Below are 23,903 nucleotides of genomic sequence, written 5' to 3'. Positions count from 1 at the left end.
AGCCAATTAGGGATAGTTATAAATAGGTTACTAGAGTGTGCAGCCGATGGCTGTGTAGAATTAATAGTGTTCTGCACTTCCATTTCTAACAGGAACTGAAAAGCTCACAATTTCAGAATGGAATTACAGGAACAAAATAAATAATGAAAGTATATTGCAGAGTTTTATATATATATATATATATATATACTTATATATACTGTGTGTATATATATATATATATATATATATATATATATATACACATTCATATGATTTATCATTTTATATTACCATCTCAAAGTGTTTAATGTCCTTTTAAATAACTATAATTATATTTTTGTATGTATTACATATATTTAGCCACAAGATGGCAAGCTTACTCTAGTTTTTGCTTTGAAAGGCAATACGGGTTTGTGTAATAGGACGTTCTGTGAACAATATAGTATATACTTAGCAAATGCTGGCAAGGTAATACTGTACAATATATAGTAGAAATACTGTGTACATAGGTTAATATGTATAATCTGTACTTCCCACAATCACTCTTTGTACACAATAATACACTGTACAGCTGTATGTACAATAAATTATTTTATTTCTATAAACTAAACTAACCAAGGACGTATATGCGGTCTTTATGTGGCGCATACCTGTACCTGAGTTTTCATATGTACATATTGCGTCATTTCTAGTCTTATTTATTTTTTGTACAGTAACGTTATATGTGTTGTGATTTTTGTGAGATAACATTCAATATGCATTCAGTTCAGTAGTGCTTATTTCAAACATGATTACCTCCTTTAATGTGGACACTGATTGTTCTTAATATTTTTATGCGTTATTTTCCCTGTGGCCTGGGATCTTGCACAGTTATATGACAACAACGTGTACATAATTTGTTATTAAAACTAAGTGCAAGATATTATAATTCACTATTAAATACTCACCAATTGCTATTTTATTTTTATTTATTTTTATTATAAAGATCTCTGTGTAGAATAAAAGATAACTGGTCAGAGGTTGAGATAGAAAAGGGTGGCTATGAAATTAATATTTTAGTTATTTAGTACTAGTGGGCCTGGAACAGATACGTTCTTATCTGTGATTAAAGGGACAGTATACACTAATTTTCATATAACTGCATGTAAGAATAAGATACACAGATACTGATATAAAAATCCAGTATAAAACTTACTTAGAAGCTCTCAGCTTAGCTCTGTTGAAAAGGCAGCTGGAAAGCTCACTGCAAGTGGGAAATAAGACCCTTTCCCCCTCCCCCTTCTTTTGCATATGAAAAGACTCTCTACACAAACAGGAGGAAGCTGGAGTAGGTAGCTGACGGTATTCTGATAAAACTTTGGGGCTTGGTTAGGAGTCTGAAAATCAGAGCAATGTTATTTAAAAATAAGCCAAACTATACATTTAAAAAAAAAAATAACGTTATGGGCTATATAAATAGATCATCTACAAAACATTTATGAAAAGAAAAAATGAGTGTATAATGTCTATTTAAATATAGGGCTTTTTTTTTTACCACTCTAGCGGAAACAATGAAGACCACTTGAGAAAGCTACATGGGTTCTCTGTATGAACATGCTTCAACTTATTCCAGTTTTGTACCTCTTCATATTTTGTATATTTTTAAATAGTTTAATGATATTTAGTGTAACAATGCAAACCATTTGAGTAAAGATACAAGCTAATGATTAAGACGGATTTCAGTTATATTATCAGGTATACACATCTAAATTAATATAAAAGTTTGCAGCTGTGTGAAATCTAGAGAGGAAAAAATAACTTGGTGTATGAGCTACTTTAGATTATCAGCACAATACATAAGGATGCATTTTCATGACTTATAAATCAGGAAATAATGCCATGGAATTGTGCTTTGTTACCACCAGATGGCAGTACAACACAAGTAATGGCTTAAATTGCATGTACTCCTTCCCTGGTGATGTAACTACATATATAAATGTAACCTTGGTTCTGTCAGAAGACAGGTTTTTCATAAGCTGTAAATCTGTGTTTTTGTTCATTGCTGTAGCATTAAATTGACCCATTTTATTGCTTTTTCTATTTTGCTTATTTTGCATTTCACAATTTTTTTTATTTTTATTTTGCAACTATACTTCTTGTTACAGTCATAGCCCCCGGATTGGAGTGATTATCTGATATTAATCAAACTCCTGCAGTTTACCAAAGCTTAAAAAAGCGTACAATGAAGGCATCAATAACGTTCCTGCTGTTTGTGCTGTTTGATTAGAAACCTATGTGGTGCCTAAAGCAGGGGGTTAGAGGCTGACACTGATCAACAGCTTGTTCCTACGCACAGCTCGTAGTCCAGCTGTGATACCGTAATTGAGGGATAATGAAACTAGGACCTCCCGTGTATACAAATCTATAAAGCTGCATGCGATACAGGATGTCCTTGTTTGTACTTGCATTTTGGATCTCTGAAGGGGTTAAAGGGTTATTGGTTACAGTTTTGTACTTTTTTGGCATATGGTAATTGCTGATCATGATAAATTACATTGCAAATCTGCAGATATAGAACTAGTGGAGTATGCAAACATTATGCAAACAAAGCACTTCTACACAGAATGTACAGTCTAAGTTTATAGTGAGCCCAGTAATGTAATGAAAAGCCTTTTAGAACTTAAGTTTTGTTGATCTATACCATTTATAGTAAAGTCACTTATTAAAGTATTTTATTATAGCTGAGATACTTGCAAGGGGTTAAAAACTTAGTTAAAGGGACAGTGAAGTCACAAATTAAACTTTCATAATTCATATAGCACCTGCAATGTTAAACAACATTCTAATTTGCTTCTATTATCTAATTTGCTTATTTTTATTCATGTCCTCTGTTGAAAAGCATACCTAGGTAGGCTCAGGTGCAGTTATATACTACTGGGAATTAGCTGCCGATTGCTCACTGCATATATCTGCCTCTTGTCAATTGCTTACCAGGTGTGTTTAGATAGCAAACAAAAGATACCAAGAGAAAGTTGTTTAAAGTTGCACGCTCTACATAAATGACAAAAAAATAAAAATGGGGTTTCATTTCATTTTTTAATTTGTTCAGAAGCTGCGCTGCATTATCACTCCAGTAAAATGCAAACAGGAGTGGCATCGCGGTCCATGTCCTGTTAGGCCCGGTCAGCATCAGCACTGCATTATCACTCCAGTGAAATGCAAACAGAAGTGACATCGCGGTCCATGTCCTGTTTAGGACCGGTCAGCAGCTGCACTGCATTATCACTCCAGTAAAATGCAAACAGAAGTGACATCACGGTCCATGTCCTGTTAGGCCCGGTCAGCACCAGCACTGCATTATCACTCCAGTAAAATGCAAACAGAAGTGACATCACGGTCCATGTCCTGTTAGGCCCGGTCAGCACCAGCACTGCATTATCACTCCAGTAAAATGCAAACAGAAGTGACATCACGGTCCATGTCCTGTTAGGCCCGGTCAGCATCAGCACTGCATTATCACTCCAGTAAAATGCAAACAGAAGTGACATCACGGTCCATGTCCTGTTAGGCCCGGTCAGCATCAGCACTGCATTATCACTCCAGTAAAATGCAAACAGAAGTGACATCACGGTCCATGTCCTGTTAGGCCCGGTCAGCAGCTGCACTGCATTATCACTCCAGTAAAATGCAAACAGAAGTGACATCACGGTCCATGTCCTGTTAGGCCCGGTCAGCACCAACACTGCATTATCACTCCAGTAAAATGCAAACAGGAGTGGCATCACGGTCCATGTCCTGTTTAGGCCCGGTCAGCAGCTGCACTGCATTATCACTCCAGTAAAATGCAAACAGAAGTGACATCACGGTCCATGTCCTGTTAGGCCCGGTCAGCATCAGCACTGCATTATCACTCCAGTAAAATGCAAACAGAAGTGACATCACGGTCCATGTCCTGTTTAGGCCCGGTCAGCAGCTGCACTGCATTATCACTCCAGTAAAATGCAAACAGAAGTGACATCACGGTCCATGTCCTGTTAGGCCCGGTCAGTACCAGCACTGCATTATCACTCCAGTAAAATGCAAACAGAAGTGACATCACGGTCCATGTCCTGTTTAGGCCCGGTCAGCAGCTGCACTGCATTATCACTCCAGTAAAATGCAAACAGAAGTGACATCACGGTCCATGTCCTGTTTAGGCCCGGTCAGCAGCAGGAGATTGACTGTTTAGCCTCTGTGCAGGCACTAAATACAGAATCTGAGGCTGAGCAAAGACCTTTTAATCTAGTTTTTATGCGAGTTATCTTATTTTAATATTTAAATACAGACAACATATATTCACATTTTTACTGGGATATGTTTGTGATCTTTTGAAGGAATATTGTTTTTCCCCCCTTATAATTCCGACAATTTTTGATAGGCTGAATAAATAATAATCTCACAATAGCTGGCTGGTCAGAAGGGCAGTACAACTCAATTTGGTATGAAATATGTTGATAGTGACTAAAGTGTTTGTGGGTGAGAGGGGTTAATAATTAAAGGTAACATTTGGCAAACTCTAGAGTTGAGTCACACATAGCAGCACTTTATATAGTGCCTACAATTCCCAACTCCATAAGCCCAGGAGTAGGAAATCTGATGCTAGTGTGTGCTTAGGATGGATTTGTAAGCCCCTGTAATGAGACACAGGACATTTCACATTTAATAGAGGTTTACCCTTTCTACCTGATATTATTATACATCTTTATTTTATCATTGTCTGTGATACCTGCGTTAGTTCCAAATGATATTAACAAAGGCTCCCAAAGTATAAGTGAAGTTCCGCTTTTTTGCCACCAGATGGAGCAAATGTCAGCTCACTTCCCATGCCTCACCCTTTGTGACTCAGGAGTGATTCAATGAACAGGAAAACTGGTATTTACTTGTGCAAGTGAGATTTAGCATAAATCATTATGTGTCACTAGTTTGTACCTTATCCCAGTTATAAGTAACACCTCTGGAAGCTTTCCTAAAGCTTATTAAAGGGATTGTTTCATGGGAAAAACAAAATGCAGTACTTTTAGTTTCAGACTATGTGTTTTATATGTTTAACCCCCTCAGAATGGTTAAACAAGGTAGCGACATTTCTGCAGACGGAAACACGTTGCAGAACCTGAGTAGCCGCCAGTCACCAGTGTGCCATACTCAGGAGCTGCAATGTGTTTGTCCCTGTTAGAGGTGTTAAAGGGACAGTAAAATTAAATTTCCATGATTCAGATAGAACAGGATATTTTTTAAATCTAATTTGCTTTGCTCTATTTGTATCTTTTGTTGAAAAGCATAGCTATGTAGACTCAGGAGCAGCATTACACTTACTGGGAGCTAGCTGCAGATTGGTGACTGTACATATATGCCTCTTGTCATTGGCTCATCTGATTTTTTTTCCAGCTAGCTACCAGTAGTGCATTGCATCTCCTTTTAACAAAGGATAACAAGAGAACTAAGCAAACTTGATAATATAAGTACATTACAATGTTGTTTCAAATTGTATGCATGAAAGAAATTGTTGTTTCATGTCCTTTTAAAAAAGGTGTTTTTTCAAGGGACAGTTTAAAATATAATATTCTTAACAAATTATAGCTCTTCTATTAGAAGAGCCCTTTAAGATACTATTCAGTTAGCACAAACAAAGATAAACTTTACAGGAGAATCTGATTAGAAAGATATACAAATGTAAAGTTGCTTTGATACACTTTTACATGTCAGTAAATCAGATCTTTAGATAGGTTTGATTTCTATTTACACACAAAGCAGTAATTGCTAATGTTCATTTTCATATAAAAATATGGAAAACATTCAGTAAAGATACATCCTTTGTTCTGGGATTTTGGAGGTTAATATGACACTTAACAGCTTTTCATATAAACCACAAAAAGATTATTTAACTACAAAACCCATAATTCACCTGCACAGTAACGCATTCCAAAAAAGTATGGGAGCATTATTTGCAATATATTGGCTTTGCAAAAAAAGAGTTTGTTCGTTTCTTAAAGTGACGTGTTACATTATGTCACCAGCACAGGGACCATGTATAGGAGGCAAATTCACATGCACTCGATCTGCAACATAACAGCAATGCGTGCCATACATGCTACGTTATTCTAAACGTGTTAACAGAAGCAGTTTTGCAAATACAAGTATATTGTGTTTTACTTTTGTCCCCTTATTTTATAACTCGCTGATTACTTTACACAGATTAAATACTTACATCTTAACATATATAGCATTCTGCAAAAGGGACATGAAACCCAAAACTTTGCTTTCGTGATTCAGATGCAATTTTAAACAACTTTCCAATTTACTTGTATTATCACATTTTATTCATTATCTTAGTATCCTTTGCAGAAAGAACAGCATTCTACTGAGAGCTAGCTGAGCACATCTAGTGAGCCAATCACGAGACAAATGTGTGCAGGCACCAATCACCAGCTAGCACCCACTAGTGTAGGATATGTGCATATTCTTTTTCAACAACGGATACCAAGAGAGCAAAGAACATGTAAAAATTGAAGTGAATGTTAAAGTGTCTTAAAATGTCATACTCTCTCAGATTTATGCAAGTTTATTATTGATTTCATATCCCTTTAAGGCAAGCATCACAACCTACTATCCTTGACAGAAGATCAAATACAGTATCAACTTTTAAAGTGAAGGTCAATTTTCATGTGAAAGTGTCCGTTTTTTAAAAAAACTATTAAAAACAGGGGCACTTTCATTCATGAAAATTGACATAGCACCGTATTTTAAAAAACTTACCTTGTTCTTCTGAAACGCTGGATCGCCGTTCTGAAACGATGCCCCACCTGCTTCTTCCTGGTTTACTTACCCAGCAATGACGAAACCGGCTTCCTCCAATCACGGCGTTGCCTCAGGCAATGATTACCCAGGGGGGGGGGAGCCGTGATTGGAGGATGCTGGACTCGTCATTGCTGACGTATGAAGAGGCTTGCGACGGGCTGGTGAAGCATGGGAGCGGCTTCAAGAAGAAAAGGTAAGTATATTTTAAAAAAAACGCTGAAATGTACATTTTCATGAATGAAAGTGCCCTTGTTTTTAATAGTTTTTTAAAAAAAACGGGCACTTTCACATGAAAATTGACCTTCACTTTAATAATTTAATGTAGGAAAAATAGTTTCTACTTCTAATACTTTTAATTTTAGAAAAAGGGTAGAGTCCAGCACACCACCAATCAGAGTCCCACAATGAGAAACTGCCAAAACTCACCAATATATAGATAAAGAAGAAAAAAAAGTGGTCTCAAATGATACAGAAAAATCCTCTTTATGTAGTTAAACATGGAGTAGGATCCAAAAAACCACAATGTTTCGGGGTCAGTACCCCTTAGTCATGTGAGACCACTTTTTCCTTCTTTAGCCTAATAGTTTTAAAACAGGCACAAGCAAGTCTACATAGTGTGTGATTCCACGTCTTCTTTCTTTTCAAAAGCGGTTTGCGGGTGCGGTCTAATCACAGTGCACCAGTTTGCACTATTGAACTAAAGGTAGCGCGCTCCCGCTACCAGACCTCGCTACATTTCGTTCAATAGCGCAATCGGCACGCTGTGATTAGACAGCACGCCCGCTGACCACTTTTGAAAAGACATTATCAGAAGAGCCTGGAGAGGAGATGATGTAACTTTAGGGGTTAAAACCTCTCAAAAGCATTTGATTTTACAAGCTGTCGCTAAGATAATGCAGAATTATGTAACATTATTTTTTACATTTACTGTCCCTTTAAGGGGTGCTGTGTGTTCCTAGAGACATAGAAGTGTAATAGGACCAAAAATAAAATGATGCATCGTTCATATACAAGTTATTGATATTATATATATATAATTACACAGCTTACAGTAGTGCTTGCTGGGAAGTAGATGGTGAAGATTTGCAGCAATAATACAAATATTTTTGTATTTATGCCTTCTTTTCTAATGACATTCACAGCTACTATGGCTGTCTGAAATGCAGGTGCATAGATTTTCCTTAAACATTTTACATATTAGATAATAGTCTTCTTGTTTGATTTTAAATAAGTGGACTTTTAAAACTTTTTAAAGAATTGATAGCAGGTGAACACTTTTTTTTCTACATTAAGCATCCTTGCCAAGTGGTCATAAGGGCTACCACATATCACTCTCCTAATATCATAAGGGCTACCACATATCACTCTCCTAATATCATAAGGGCTACCACATATCACTCTCCTAATATCATAAGGGCTACCACATATCACTCTCCTAATATCATAAGGGCTACCACATATCACTCTCCTAATATCATAAGGGCTACCACATATCACTCTCCTAATATCATAAGGGCTACCACATATCACTCTCCTAATATCATAAGGGCTACCACATATCACTCTCCTAATATCATAAGGGCTACCACATATCACTCTCCTAATATCATAAGGGCTACCACATATCACTCTCCTAATATCATAAGGGCTACCACATATCACTCTTCTAATATCATAAGGGCTACCACATATCACTCTCCTAATATCATAAGGGCTACCACATATCACTCTCCTAATATCATAAGGGCTACCACATATCACTCTCCTAATACAAACAAAAGGGAGATTTAAAAGAGTGTGGTAAGTCAAAATTCTTTACTGTTTTAATAAGCTAGAAATCTTGTCACGTGTAAGTCACTTCGTGCATGGAGTATAAACATGTACAATAGCTCTTTGCATAACTAGGTATTTATAAATCTGCAATAATCGGAATATTAATTGGATAAGGTAACAAGCTGTGATATCTTAGTATCCCAGTTTAGTTACCAGAGCTGTTTGTTTTCACACAACCTGTATAGAAGGATATATAGAAGTATTTGCTTTATTTAGCAACGATAAGCTGTTTATTATAATAATGTAAAATAATACATTTGACTATATGTATTTCACTGCCAGTAAGAACAGATTTTGCTTTTTCGTCTCCCTAGGTGAGTGTGTGACAAAGCACAATTCTAACCCAAAAATATGGTGTTTAATATACCTTTAATGTCTACTAAGAAGCATTTTGTAAACACTTCTGAGTCTGAAATGTATTGCTTCCCATTTCAGTTTGACCAAGATTTATCTTTTAACTTACACAGGTGTTAATCATAAATTTAGTTTTAATATCAATTTTAAAGGGACATTAAACGCTTTTAAATGGTGATATAAAATGATAAATTATATATATATATATATATATATATATATATATATATATACACATACCTCTACAGTATACTTTTATCATTTATTTTGCCCCCTTCTCCTGTTATTCCATTCTGAAACGGTGAGCTTTTCACTTCCTGTTAGAAATGGAAGTGCAGAACACTGTTATGTTCCACACAGCCATTGGCTGTACACTCTAGTGACTTATTTATAACTGTCCCTAATTGGCCACAGCAAAGAAGGTAACAACATGGCAGCTCCCATTGTTTTATAGACAGACACTAAAACTTTAGATTTATTTTGTCAATATTTAAACAGCTAATTAAACTTTAAAAATACATCTACATGTTATTCTCAGACTAATCTTTTCTTTAAGTGCATTATTGTAGCTAGCATTTATTTAGTATTTAATCTCCCTTTAACAGTTGTTGTACAAGTTAAAACAGATTAAAATGACTTAAAAAAGCCTGAGAAACCAAGCGCTATGGTGGTAGCCCATAGGTGGAATAAGTTTGCTATGAGTGCCATCTTGTTCCACAGCATCACAATTACTGGGACAACTGTTCCCAAACCTGCTGTTATAGATGCAATAGATCACACCAGGATTTATTAAAGACACCCCATACTTTTACCTGTTTATCAAGCGCATGATGGAATTACTGACAATCCAGGGGTGCAAGTTTGGTAGTTCTAGCATTTCTTCCTATTACTGTTCACAGAAAGCATATTTAAGTATAGCTTACACAGTACATTGTGCATGATTGTTTTATCCTGCTGTACACTGGGAAGGGTAGGTAGCTTGTTGCAGGAGGTATTTGATATAGTCAGAAATGCATTGTACAGGAGGGTGCTTCAGTTGTGAATAGAAGCACTTTTGCATTACATTTATATTAGCAAAAATGTTTCAGGGCATATGTGCATATGCTGTTTATGCCCAGTTATGCCCATGTACTCTCACTAACACACTGAGAACTGGTGGTTGTTTGTAGAACACAGATTGCACTGTACACCACCACTAAAGCTCTGTGCAGGCAAATTGTTTAAATGTGGGTGAACTGGGCACAAGCAGCAACTGTACTTGTGCCCTTGGAACTGTAATAGGTTTTACTAGAAGCATTAACACTAATACAAGTATGTTGCAAAGGAGCTTATATTCACACAAACACATTCCCATTTAATTAAATGATGTCGCTTTATAAAACAAGCAGAGTAATGCTTGAATTCAGGGAATATATACACAGGATTTTTTTTAAAAAAAAGAGCATAACGTTTGTTAATATTTTTTTTTATACATTTTGTGTGTCTACTCATTCTACCAGAAAACTCAGTTAAGAGCATATTTCTTTGTGTAAAGATAATAATTTGCAGCGATAACCTGGACCTTAGCAAAGGCTATAAAATTCTCAATTGAAAGGGAAACGTGTGTAATATAGTATTCTCTTAAATTAGATATTTTTTATGGATCTAAAGCCCACTAACAGGACAGAAAATATCTTGTCTTTTATAGTCTACATAGGTGATTTTGAGATTTTTCACCTTTACAAATTTTCTGGAAAAAATAAATAAATAAATAATATATATATATATATATATATATATATATATATATACACACACATATATATATATATTTACACACACATATTTACTTACACACACACACACACACACACACACACACACATATATATATATATATATATATATATATATATATATATATACATACACACACATATATATTTACTTACACACACACACATATATATATACAGGGAATGCAGAATTATTAGGCAAGTTGTATTTTTGAGGATTAATTTTATTATTGAACAACAACCATGTTCTCAATGAACCCAAAAAACTCATTAATATCAAAGCTGAATAGTTTTGGAAGTAGTTTTTAGTTTGTTTTTAGTTATATCTATTTTAAGGGGATATCTGTGTGTGCAGGTGACTATTACTGTGCATAATTATTAGGCAACTTAACAAAAAACAAATATATACCTATTTCAATTATTTATTTTTACCAGTGAAACCAATATAACATCTCAACATTCACAAATATACATTTCTGACATTCAAAAACAAAGCAAAAACAAATCAGTGACCAATATAGCCACCTTTTTTTGCAAGGACACTCAAAAGCCTGCCATCCATGGATTCTGTCAGTGTTTTGATCTGTTCACCATCAACATTGCGTGCAGCAGCAACCACAGCCTCCCAGACACTGTTCAGAGAGGTGTACTTTTTTTCCTCCTTGTAAATCTCACATTTGATGATGGACCACAGGTACTCAATGGGGTTCAGATCAGGTGAACAAGGAGGCCATGTCATTAGATTTTCTTCTTTTATACCCTTTCTTGCCAGCCACGCTGTGGAGTACTTGGACGCGTGTGATGGAGCATTGTCCTGCATGAAAATCATGTTTTTCTTGAAGGATGCAGACTTCTTCCTGTACCACTGCTTGAAGAAGGTGTCTTCCAGAAACTGGCAGTAGGACTGGGAGTTGAGCTTGACTCCATCCTCAACCCGAAAAGGCCCCACAAGCTCATGTTTGATGATACCAGCCCAAACCAGTACTCCACCTCCACCTTGCTGGCGTCTGAGTCGGACTGGAGCTCTCTGCCCTTTACCAATCCAGCCATGGGCCCATCCATCTGTCCCATCAAGACTCACTCTCATTTCATCAGTCCATAAAACCTTAGAAAAATCAGTCTTGAGATATTTCTTGGCCCAGTCTTGACGTTTCAGCTTGTGTGTCTTGTTCAGTGGTGGTCGTCTTTCAGCCTTTCTTACCTTGGCCATGTCTCTGAGTATTGCACACCTTGTGCTTTTGGGCACTCCAGTGATGTTGCAGCTCTGAAATATGGCCAAACTGGTGGCAAGTGGCATCTTGGCAGCTGCACGCTTGACTTTTCTCAGTTCATGGGCAGTTATTTTGCGCCTTGGTTTTTCAACACGCTTCTTGCGACCCTGTTGACTATTTTGAATGAAACGCTTGATTGTTCGATGATCACGCTTCAGAAGCTTTGCAATTTTAAGAGTGCTGCATCCCTCTGCAAGATATCTCACTATTTTTGACTTTTCTGAGCCTGTCAAGTCCTTCTTTTGACCCATTTTGCCAAAGGAAAGGAAGTTGCCTAATAATTATGCACACCTGATATAGGGTGTTGATGTCATTAGACCACACCCCTTCTCATTACAGAGATGCACATCACCTAATATGCTTAATTGGTAGTAGGCTTTCGAGCCTATACAGCTTGGAGTAAGACAACATGCATAAAGAGGATGATGTGATCAAAATACTCATTTGCCTAATAATTCTGCACTCCCTGTATATACTTACACACACACACATATATATTTACTTACACACACACACACACACACATATATACTTACACACACACACACACACACACACACACACATACTTACACACACATTTACTTACACACACACATATATATATATACATACTTACACACACATATATATTTACTTACACACACACACATATATATACTTACACACACACACACTTACTTACACACACATATATACTTACACACACACATATTATACTTACACACACACACACACACATATATATACTCACACACACACACATATATATATATATATATATATATATATATATATATATATATACTCACACACATATACTTACACACACACACACACACACACATATACTTACACACACACACACATATATATACTCACACACACACACACACATATATATATACTCACACACATACACACATATACTTACACACACACAATATGTGTAACCAATATTAGTGTAAAATATGGCTTTGTGTGGACTATATTAATTTTTATTCATAAGAATAATCATGGTTGTTTCATATATAATTTGTTTTAATCGTGTTTTTGAATTGTTACTTATTTTTATGTATGCAAAATAACTGTATATAGTGCATAAATGTGTAAATGTTTAACCTAGTATCAATATGTGCTTCTTTGTAATTTATACACACTTTATATTTTACTTATGTTGTAAGATAGCATACTTATTTAACTGTATTACTATTTTTTCTTTTTTTAATGCTGCCTTGTCTGCTAGCTGTTACCACTCGTAAGTCTACTATTGTACCTAGATAGTTTTCCCCCAATTTAAACGAATATCCACATTTTCCCACAATAATGTGTATATTTGTAACGTTATAAAATAATATTTATTGTAGACTGCATTACCCAAATTCAGCCACCAGATGAGCGCAGTTGAGCTATTTTTGCTGCGGATTGCTGCAGTGAGGTCAGCACTTTTTGATTGGATGGGGAAATCAGCTGACTTACTGTATCCAGGGCAACTGTCCGTCCTACTTCCACCGTGCTGTTCGCCCCCCTCCTTCTGGTCCACACCCTATCTATTCCTCCTTCATGAAAACAAGGAGGGGGAGAAAGGAAGGCGCCATGTTTATAATAAAAACAGTAAATGCTGAATAGGCAGCAGCTTACAAAGCTGGCACAGGACCTAATACTTTACCATCTGCCGTTCCCTATTTTTCTCCTGTGTTCTTTGTTTTTACACCTTTGTGGGGTTTTTTTAAGGGTTTGAACGAGCCCTTTCGTATCAGATTTCAAACATGATTCACACACAGCTGCATTGTACAAATAATTCTACTGTTCACTGCTTTATATTCATGATTGAGCAATCTTTAAAAAAAGGTTTAAAGTTGTAAAACACAAAGAAACAGCATTTTTGGTCGAGTTAGAAATGCAGAATGTTTTTTTTTTACATCAGTAAAAAACAACTCACTGCTACTGCTAAGAAAGTTACACTTATACTTCAGTCAGTTTTGATATAGATGATATATACATTAAACATAAACAAACTTCCCTTATGAGGACACCACTCTGTAAACGATACTTATAAAAACTGCTGTATAAATACTTTGTGAGTGGTAAATGCAGCTGCACATTAATACTAATTAATGTTCTTTTTAAATGTATCTGAAATACTAAACACTTGAAGCTATGTAATTCATCCAGCTTTTTAAAAGATACCATCAGTAAAAAATAAGGATCAGCAACAATTGTTGCCAGTTTGATTTTCTCTTGTTTATAGGGTTCACTGGTTTTGTTAAGTTAGCCTAGAAAAGTTACAAAGTTTACATTTTATTTCATAAGGGAAAATACAATAATCTATGATCCTGCTACTAAGTGATGTCACTGCTTGTTACACAATTTGCTATTTGTATAACTAATAAGGGTTAACATAAAACAGAATCTTATTGGTTTTAATCTCAGCAGTGTTCTGTTGGGGTACAAAAGAAATGGTCATAAAGGGTAATAAAGTATCACACATTGACCTGGGGGACAAACAGCCATCTGTTTCAATAAAAGCAATTTCCCACTGGGAATGTTCATTGAACTGTCACACACTTATGCCATTAAAGGCATCATTGTTCCTAATACCAGTTCATAAAGAATAGTTTGCTTTGACTTCAGCAGTATGTCTGGTAGAGTTGCCAGAAGGAATATAAAGTCATCTCAATTACTGTGATTTCTGTCAATGTACTATAATTAGAAAAAAAGCAAATTACACACACTCACACACACAAAAATTGAAACTAGGGGGAAAAAAAACCTACATGCACTTTCAGAATTTGACCAGCAGGGGTGTGCACTTGAGCTATGCTTCAGATATTTGTTTTTTTTCCCCCTCCCTGCACTGAACCATTTTAGTTGTTCTCACCATTTTGTGTGGATGACGCAGGCAATAAAAAAAAGATTTCACAATGATGCAGCTTAGTTTTGTGATCTCTGATATCCTTATAGAAAGAAAAGAAAAAAAAAAAGCAGTATTTACAGTATTCATCTTAGCAATTTTGTTTCCTATAAAAAAAACAGCAGCCCCCAACCTTCAAAACTTTTATTTATTAAGCATTTGAATCCTCTTAAGTTTCATTGAAATGTTCTAAATCATTTTTGGAGCCAAAAAATATTTATTGAATTTGTATTTGGTAAGTGTCATTAAAGAATAATAAAAAAAATATATACATTTTAAAGTACACAATTTGAAACTTTTTTTGCATTAAAATGGTTACATTACAGCTGTTATTAAAGTGGAGCTGCACACTTGTGCGCAACCTGCTCACGTATCAGTTCCTCACTGGGTAATTTAAATTTACTGTAACGTAAAAACAAAAAGTTTTATGATTTAAATAGCGTGGGCATTTTTACACATTTTAAATGACTTCAATTTTTAAATTTGCTGTATTCTGTTGGTATTCTTTGTTGAAGAGTATGCTCTGAAGCAGCAATGCACTACTTGAGGCTAATCAGCCAGCTCCTGGTAGTGTATGGGTGCTCCTGAGCCTAGCTATGGATGTTCTTCAACAAAGAATACCAAGAGAATAAAGCAAATGTACGTTAAAGTGCCTTTATAGTGTTAACATGACATATTGGGTCATGTGACTAGCGCTGATGACTGGATTAGTGGCAGTTTCTGCTCGGGGACCATCAGTGCTCTGGGCATCCGGAGCGGGACTTTAACTATTTGATTAACTATTTTGTGGGGCTAAACACATAACCTTACTGCTTTGTAAACATTTTCCCCATAAGCAGAAAAGCAAGAGTATAGGTTAGCACAGAGTCACCACAACAAGAAGAAAAGGGCAGTTTAAAGGGGTTATATTTGTGTAAGATTCTGATAAATCCTTGACACATAAATATTTTTGTTTGTTTTTTAAATATAGCTAGAAAATTAGCTAAACTATTTACAAACAAACCATGTTGCAAAAAACGTACAGCTCTTTAAAACAGAAGGATTATGATGGTATGGTATTTAGGTTAAAGGGACATAAAAACCCAAAAATAAATTGCTCATGTGTTTGCAGTGATTAAATACATAGTTATGTGCAAGCAAACAGTTAAAGTCAGCTGAACACATCTGGTACGCCAATGACAAGAGGCATATTTGTGTAGGCATCAATCGCCAGCTGCTCTAGAGCAGACATCAAACTTGGCCCTCCAGAGGTTTTGGAACTACATTCCCCATGATGCTTAGCCAGCATATCAGCTGGCTGTGCATCATGGGAAATGTAGTTCCAAAACCTCTGGGTGGCCAAGTTTGAGGATGTCTGCTCTAGAGCCTACCTATATATGCTTTTCAACAAAGAATACAACAAGAACAACATAAAATTGTTAATTCAAGTAAATAGTCCCGTAAAATGAAATGCTCTTGCTCATCCATGAACAATTTTTTGGTGACTTTCAGCTCCCTTTAAGTTGTACATCTATGAATTATTTAATGTATTAATTGAAAGTGTTAAGATAAGTTACTTCCTTCCCTGTCTGTAAATGTCTGTAGCACAGGAGATCAAAAAGAGGTAATAATCTTAGAAAAACATAATTAAATGGTGCATACATCCATGCTGCAACACAAGAGCGTCCTTACAATTGTATAATTCATTCTTTCAATGGGACTTCTGCATATAACAACAAATACTGTAGTACAGATCCTGATTGACTGAGCATATTGTGAAAATGAGGGATGACAAACCTGTGGGCTGCCAGTCCTGCAAAATAAATCTCAAGAGTATTTTAAAGATTCAATGTAAAATATGATATTTTTAAATACATAGTATAATTAAATTGCTATGAACCCTGTTTAACTTTTATTTTAATTTTCTAACTGACATCACTGCCGGATGTTTTTGCTTGAACATTTGGAGCAAGCCATAGAATGCTATTTATGTCACATAATAGTAATGCTTCACCTGCCAGAGAAGGAAATGTTTCCTGTTTTCCAGTTCTCCCATAATAAGTCACTTTTCTTTCTTTTTAGTGGATGCAGGATATTGATTTACATATCCAGATTTTATTAAAGGGACATGGAAGTCAAACTTAAATTTCATGATTAAGATAGAGTACAATTAAAAAAAAAAAAACTGTTACCAGGTTTATCTCTTTCTCTTGATATCTTTTCTGAAACGTAGCTCATTTCAAGAGGAGCATACTCGGGTAGGCTCAGAAGGCTGCTTGTGTTCTGAGCTCTATATGGGAGTAGTGTTTGCAACAATGTTTATAACAGTTTTATACATATAGTTTTTTCTATATACAATCTGTCTGAATCATGAAAATGTAATTTTGACTTCTGTGTTTCTTTAAACAAATTGCATATGTGTGTATATGATTTTAGATATAGATGATTGATCTATAGATATAGATAGATATGTACACCCACACATCATTACAGGAATATTTGGTTTAAATCAGAACTAAAACTTTATTTTATCTGGGATCCCTTTTTACACTTTTTAGGCGGCGGATTTAAATTATCCAAATCCGATCGGGATGATTGATAGCCCCTGCTAGTGGTCGATTGGCCGCCAGTGAGAAGGGGGAGGCATTGCACAAGCATTTCACCAGAAATGCTTGTGCAATTATACATTTAGCGATGTCGAGCGGACATGATTTACTATAGCGAAAAGTTTACTCGACAAATGATAAATCAACCCCATTGTGTTTACTCTGCACACAATATTCCCTGTAATATTTTTTGAGCATTTGGCATTTGCACTTTTTGGCCAATTGACTAAAATATATGCACACATTTAATGATGTGCGAAATTAGTTAAGTGCCTACCTCACATTAAGCAAAATACAGAAAAAAATGTACTCAGTCATACACACCCACAAACACTTTCACTCACAACACACACACACTCATACACACAACCCAGGTGTCCTATGACGCTAATACAAATCATTTTATCTGCATTACTTTTCCTTTAACGGTACAGTCTACACCTCAGTCATCTTAAAGTCTTACTTTAGATTACGCTGCAAATATCCTCCTGCACCCTTTTCTATATCATGCAGCAGAAAGAGTAAAAAAGTTATTTTAAAATGAACATTGTTTCTGGCAACTTTGAAATGGCTGCCAAGCTCCGCCCACTGATATCACGATCTGGGCTGTATCTATGCTCTCTGCTGAACAGCATTGAGAGTCTGGTGAATCCAATTTGTGAGTCTTTTGTAACTAGTGAAGCCTGTTATGCAGCCCAGATCGTGATGTCATCAGTGGGCAGAGCTTTAACAATAGTCATTTTAAAATATTTTTTTTTACTGTTACTACTGCATGATATAGAGAGGGTGCAGGAGGATATTTTCTGCTTAATCTAAAGTAAGATTGTACGATGACTGAGGTGTAGACTGTCCATTTAAGAACAAGGTTGTGTGAAGAGTTGAAAATATTAAGCCAAACAAAATGTACATTTGAAGAACAAGCGGAGGTCAACAGCAAACTCATATTCCTTTCTGCCTAATTGTTTGAAATTCCGTTTGGTTAGTAATTCCTTCTGTTGTACCCCTCCTGTTCTCCTATCTCCATGTGCACAGACATTAAGCTTTCATAAAATATACAAAATATATTTACCTGACATTTATTAGCGGTACTGGACAGTGGCACTTAGTTGCGTTCACTTAGTTGAGAACTTTTCAGTGATAAAAATCTCAAATTTAATGAAAATCAAAAAGAACCCCAGGGAATACCATGCAAATCAATGTTGTCTTATAAGAAGTTAACCAGTATGCGGTTGACGAATATGTTCAAAAATTAGGAGCCAGTAAGAATATTTAGGAGCCAGGAATATTTTTAGGGGCCAGGAATATTTTTAGGAGCCAGACAGTTGGATTTATATATAGATATATGGATAATAACCCATAAAGTTAGGAGCCAGGAGTAAAATTGTAGGAGCCAGTGGCTCCCAGGCTCCTGGGTTTGTCGAGCCCTGGAGTATGGTATATAGCAGTGATTGTCAGTTGCCTAAAGCATGGGGGACGCGGGTCACTATTTTTGAAACTTTAAGGATCGCGTATAAATTTATGACTATTAAACACAAATAATCATTTTATTCACAAAAAATGTCCAGTGGCACAGAAGATTTAGGTAAGGGTGCAGGGAAGCCTCTATTTGCTGTTCTCTCCCCACCAGACGGCCAACCCAAAGCACACATTTGTAGTTCTAAATCACCAAAGTTTCATTTTCGGTTTGCTGCCCCTTTAAAAGAGGCGGATGTATGGTGGCAAATTCTGACTACAAATCCGTGCCCAGAGAGCCATTCCTGTTGGCCCTGGATTAGATATTAATATGATACAGTTTATAAAGCTCATCAGTAAGGATTCATCTTCAGACACATTATAAATATCGTTGTGCAGTTTCTCTCACTATTAGAACAGCAGGCAGAACTACTCAGTGCTTTTAATGAACTTGGCATAAAAAGGCAAAAAGAGATGTGTTATGACTTGTAAGGGCAACACCTTGTTATTATAGTTAGTATGAGATAGCTCGATGAATGCAGCTCTTTAAGCTTGTGCATTAAAACGCTTTTAGCTAAAGTTGTTAGGGCTGTGCAGCCTTCTGATATAAATATTTAATTTAGCAGCTAATATACCAACCTTTCTTAAAGGAACAGTCTAGTCAAAATTAAACTTTCATGATTCAGATAGATCAGCAATTTTAAGCACCTTTCCAATTTACTCCTATTATCAATTTTTCTTTGTTCTCTTGGTATCTTTATTTGAAAAAGCAAGAATGTAAGCATAAGTCCCGACCCATTTTTTTTCAGCACCTGGGTAGCGCTTTCTGATTGGTGTCTAAATGTAGCCACCAATCAGCCAGCGCTACCCAGATGCTGAACCAAAAATAGGCCGGATCCTAAGCTTACATATGATTCAAATAAAGATATCAAGAGAATGAAGAAAAATGATAATAGGAGTAAATTAGAAAGTGGCTTAAAATGGCACGCTCTATCTGAATCATGAAAGTTTTATTTTGACTAGACTATTTCTTTAAAGCAAAATATGATACAGTAAAATGAAAGACCACATGCTTCATGCAGAATAAATAAAGTGTTCTGAACTTCACATGCTGGAAAGGCATGTTCTACAAACTGTGCACGTGCCCACATGCGCTGTCACAATGCTGTCTAATATGGCCTGTGCTATTATAGGTGCAACCTGAAAGGCATTAATAATAATATTGTAGGAAAGAAAGTGGAATGTTTTAGCCTTAGATAAATTTCTAAACATGATAGTTTGCTGATATTTTATAGTAAATACATTTTGCTAACTGAATCTTTGCTTTATAATTTTAGCAAAAAAAGAGCAGGAAGGTGACGAAGAAAAGAAAAATGTGCCGAAGAAAAAGGCCAAAGAACTCAAAGTTTTAGATTCCAAAACAGCGCAGAACTTATGTAAGTATTTGTCCCGTTTTATCCCTCAGTACTGGTCATTTCCTATAATATTTAAATTTGTGCACTTTGCTGCAGTAGGTTTGTTTTGTCAGTAAAACGTAGCTACACCAGTATGCTCAAAGTTATCAGCAGGGCTAAAAAATATTTTTTATTGTTTAACAGTCTTGTATTTCTTTTTGGTGGTTGCAAACATTTTGTTAAACATAATAACTTTGTTTTTAGCAAGTTCATAGTATGATTATAATAAAATAATGATTGGCAGATATTGGTAAGTTGTTCTACTATTTACTACAGCAGATGTGGAGGTTTAGATTTTTAAACCTCAATAGATAATTCATTCAAAGCTTGAGAACTTGAACACAGCACAACACCTGTTGTGTAGCCGACAGTTTGCAGCCCATGGTCTGTGTTTTCCAATGTTTCTGTTTCTTTAGTCAATTTATTTGCAGATAAAAGATTAACTTGTTACATGGGAATGGCTATGAATACCCACTGCTCAAGGCTAAGGGGCCCCATTTTTGAAGCAGCATAAGCTGCTGTGGAGCCCTTGCGGGGTAGGTTCGCACATGATAGCCTGCTTCCCGCAATGTAAGAAGCAGCGGTAATTAGAGCTCGCTATGAGTGATTGGCAGTCCCTTTATTGTGCAAGCCCTCAGATGTGTCTGTATTTATAGATGTGTGCTATTGTTCTTTAGATTAGTTTATTGCCCTTTCCTAGTGTATATCACAGTTAGAAATGCCTCTTTATTTTAAAATCAACTTTATTTATCAAAACACAGACACTTTACAAGGATGGAACATGTGTATGCGCCGCCATTGTAATAACAATTACATGTTGATAAGGATTTGTTCAGGCCCAGAGTTTTTACTTATGAAGATGTTGCTTTGAATTCCTAATTCCCACTTGTTTATAATACACTCCCACCAGTTTGTTTCAGTGGACTGTTTGCATTTCTCATTTAAAAATCAGAATTTCTCATAACATTCAGTATCTTTCTGACCACTACCTGTAGCCTTCTCACACCAGTCTTCTGCCTTGTTAACAGCAGCTTATGAGTCCACGCTTAACATGTTTTCAGCATGTCTGCCTTACATTTGCAATCTCACTAAATTTATTGATTCGGTTTTATCTGATAAAAGTATTTTGATGTGGATACATTTTTTTACAACTCAGATTTATTAAATGTTCTCTTACAGCAGGGTATATATTTCAAAGGAAGCAAATAACTAAGCTTAGGTTCCCTCTCACCACCACCTTCAGCAACATTGCCTGCCATTGTTGTCTAGTTACAACTCTAAACATGTGCAATATCAAATTTTAAGATCGATATTTAGCTATAAATAGATTGTTTTAATACCAATTTTTAAAAAAAAGACTTTCAGCTTGAAAACATTTATCTTGACTCTGTCATTTTATTTTAATCCTGACTATCTCTTTAGTTCTAGTAATAGGTGATACAGGGGTCCTTCACACTGAACTTTTCCCTTACACACTCTTGGTTTTTAAGGGGATATTTTAAATCTCATGAATCTATAGTTTCCCACCAGCAGATATAGAACAAGTTTATTGTAAAGATAGTACCATTATTCTTGATCTGTATGGTGTGTTATACATGATAATGATCAATATATCATAAAGGTAAACACATTACTATTAGTATATAATTCACTACTATGCCACTCCCTAGCAAACCTAATAAAATTAACATAAGCTTTTAGTGTAGGAGAATATGGACTCATGACTTGCAATTCAAGAGTCTTAACTAGGGTCACACACTGTTCCTTTCTTCCCTGACTGCTTTGAAGGGACTTCAAAATGTCCTTTTTATCATGACTTAACTTATTTAATTTTGTTATTATACATGTGCAAAACTCATGCTGGTATTATTTTTTTGACCGTCACAGTGCATGCAGCATCTGCAGCTGCTAGCAGCTCTGCATTCAGGGAATTACAATTCCACCCACACTCCTCACCATCTGAGGTACTGGCACATAGTCTGCCAGTATTATTATTACTTTTTTTTAATAAATTCATTTTATTAATTTTCTGCTTTGTAGGATCCCCCCTTACTATCCCACCTCCTTGATCCCTCCCAAACAGCTCTCTAATTTGTGTCCGCCATCTTAGGTACTGGCAGTTGTCTTCTAGTACTGTTTAGATACAATTTTTTTTTTTTCCTGTAGTGTAGCGGTTCTCCCACTTTCCGTGCAATCGCGGTTGTAGGGTCTCCCCCCCCTCTGCTCTGTGCTGCCCATCCGCCTCCCTCATTCCCTCCCGCACCTCCCACAGGCACTGAAGGAGATCGTTACAGACCGTGTCACTGTCTGTAACGATATGACAAACTGCACTCATTTGGTAACAGAGCACCGATCATGCTCTGTTATCATATGTGGACAGATTGTCTGCAGCCCACAAACAGCAGTCTCGACTGTTACTTTACAGATAAGCCTGCCCAGAGGGCAGTCTATTTAAAAAAAAATACAAACCCCAAAGCTAAAATTACACAAAATAAAAAATGTAAAATTACAGAAAAAAATAAACAGCTATCCAAAATAAAAAATTTAAACCCAAACTAATACCCCTATAAAACAATCCCCCCAAAAATGAAAACACCCCCTAATCTAATACTAAACTACCAATAGCGCTTAAATAGGCTTTTGTAGGGCATTGCCCTAAGTTAAACAGCTCTTTTACCTAAACAAATTACCAATTACCCCCTAACAGTAAAACCCCCAAAATAAAAAAAAAAACCTAACACTAAAAAAAAACTAAACTACCCATTGCCCCATAAGGGCCATTTGTATGGGCATTGCCCTTAAAAGGGCATTCAGCTCTTTTACTGCCCTTAAAAAGGCAACATCCCTAACGAAGGCGGCGCAGTGCTGTCTTCTCCGATGTGTGGATCAGTGGTGGTCCTCAACTGTGACATTCCTGGACGGCATGGAGGCTCCTCTTCATCCGATGTCCGTCGTACAATGAAGATTGAATGCAAGGTACCGCAAACAATTTGGGGTACCTTGCATTCCTATTGGCTGAAATTTTGAAATCAGCCAATAGGATTAGAGCTACTGAAATACTATTGGCTGTTCAAATCATCCAATAAGATTTCAGTAGCTCTCATCCTATTGGCTGATTTCAAAATTTCAGCCAATAGGAATGCAAGGTACCCCAATAAATATGGGATATCTTGCATTCAATCTTCAGTGTGCAACGGACAATCTCATGAAGAGGATCCTCCACACTGCTGAGGACCACCACCGTTGAGGATCCACGCATTGGGGAAGCCAGCTTCGCACCTCTGCTCCGCGCCGCCTTCGCTCCAGATAAAGATAGAAGATGATGGAGCCGCCTGGAAGAAGACCTTCTCCGCTCGACTTCAGGAACGGTGAGTAGCTATTTAGGGCTTAGTGTTAGGATTTTTGTTTTATTTTTTTATTTTTAAGATCAGGGATTTAATGGGCTGGAAAATAGCTAATTGCCCTTTTAAG

At 36.2% G+C, this 23,903-nt stretch overlaps 1 protein-coding gene across 1 annotated transcript in view; it reads left to right on the top strand.

The window, feature by feature from the left end:
• The window catches only part of DIAPH1 (diaphanous related formin 1), a gene marked incomplete in the record, with an annotated part of 803,068 nt that overhangs the window by 692,869 nt on the left and 86,296 nt on the right, over positions 1–23,903 (top strand). Inside the window, 1 exon segment of the mRNA XM_053718607.1 lies at positions 20,316–20,414. Coding sequence (XP_053574582.1) covers positions 20,316–20,414 — 99 coding nt within the window.

Source organism: Bombina bombina, chromosome 6 (assembly GCF_027579735.1).
Source record: "Bombina bombina isolate aBomBom1 chromosome 6, aBomBom1.pri, whole genome shotgun sequence".
Classification (NCBI taxonomy): Eukaryota; Metazoa; Chordata; class Amphibia; order Anura; family Bombinatoridae; genus Bombina; species Bombina bombina.
This window is presented reverse-complemented; position numbering and strand designations above follow the sequence as displayed.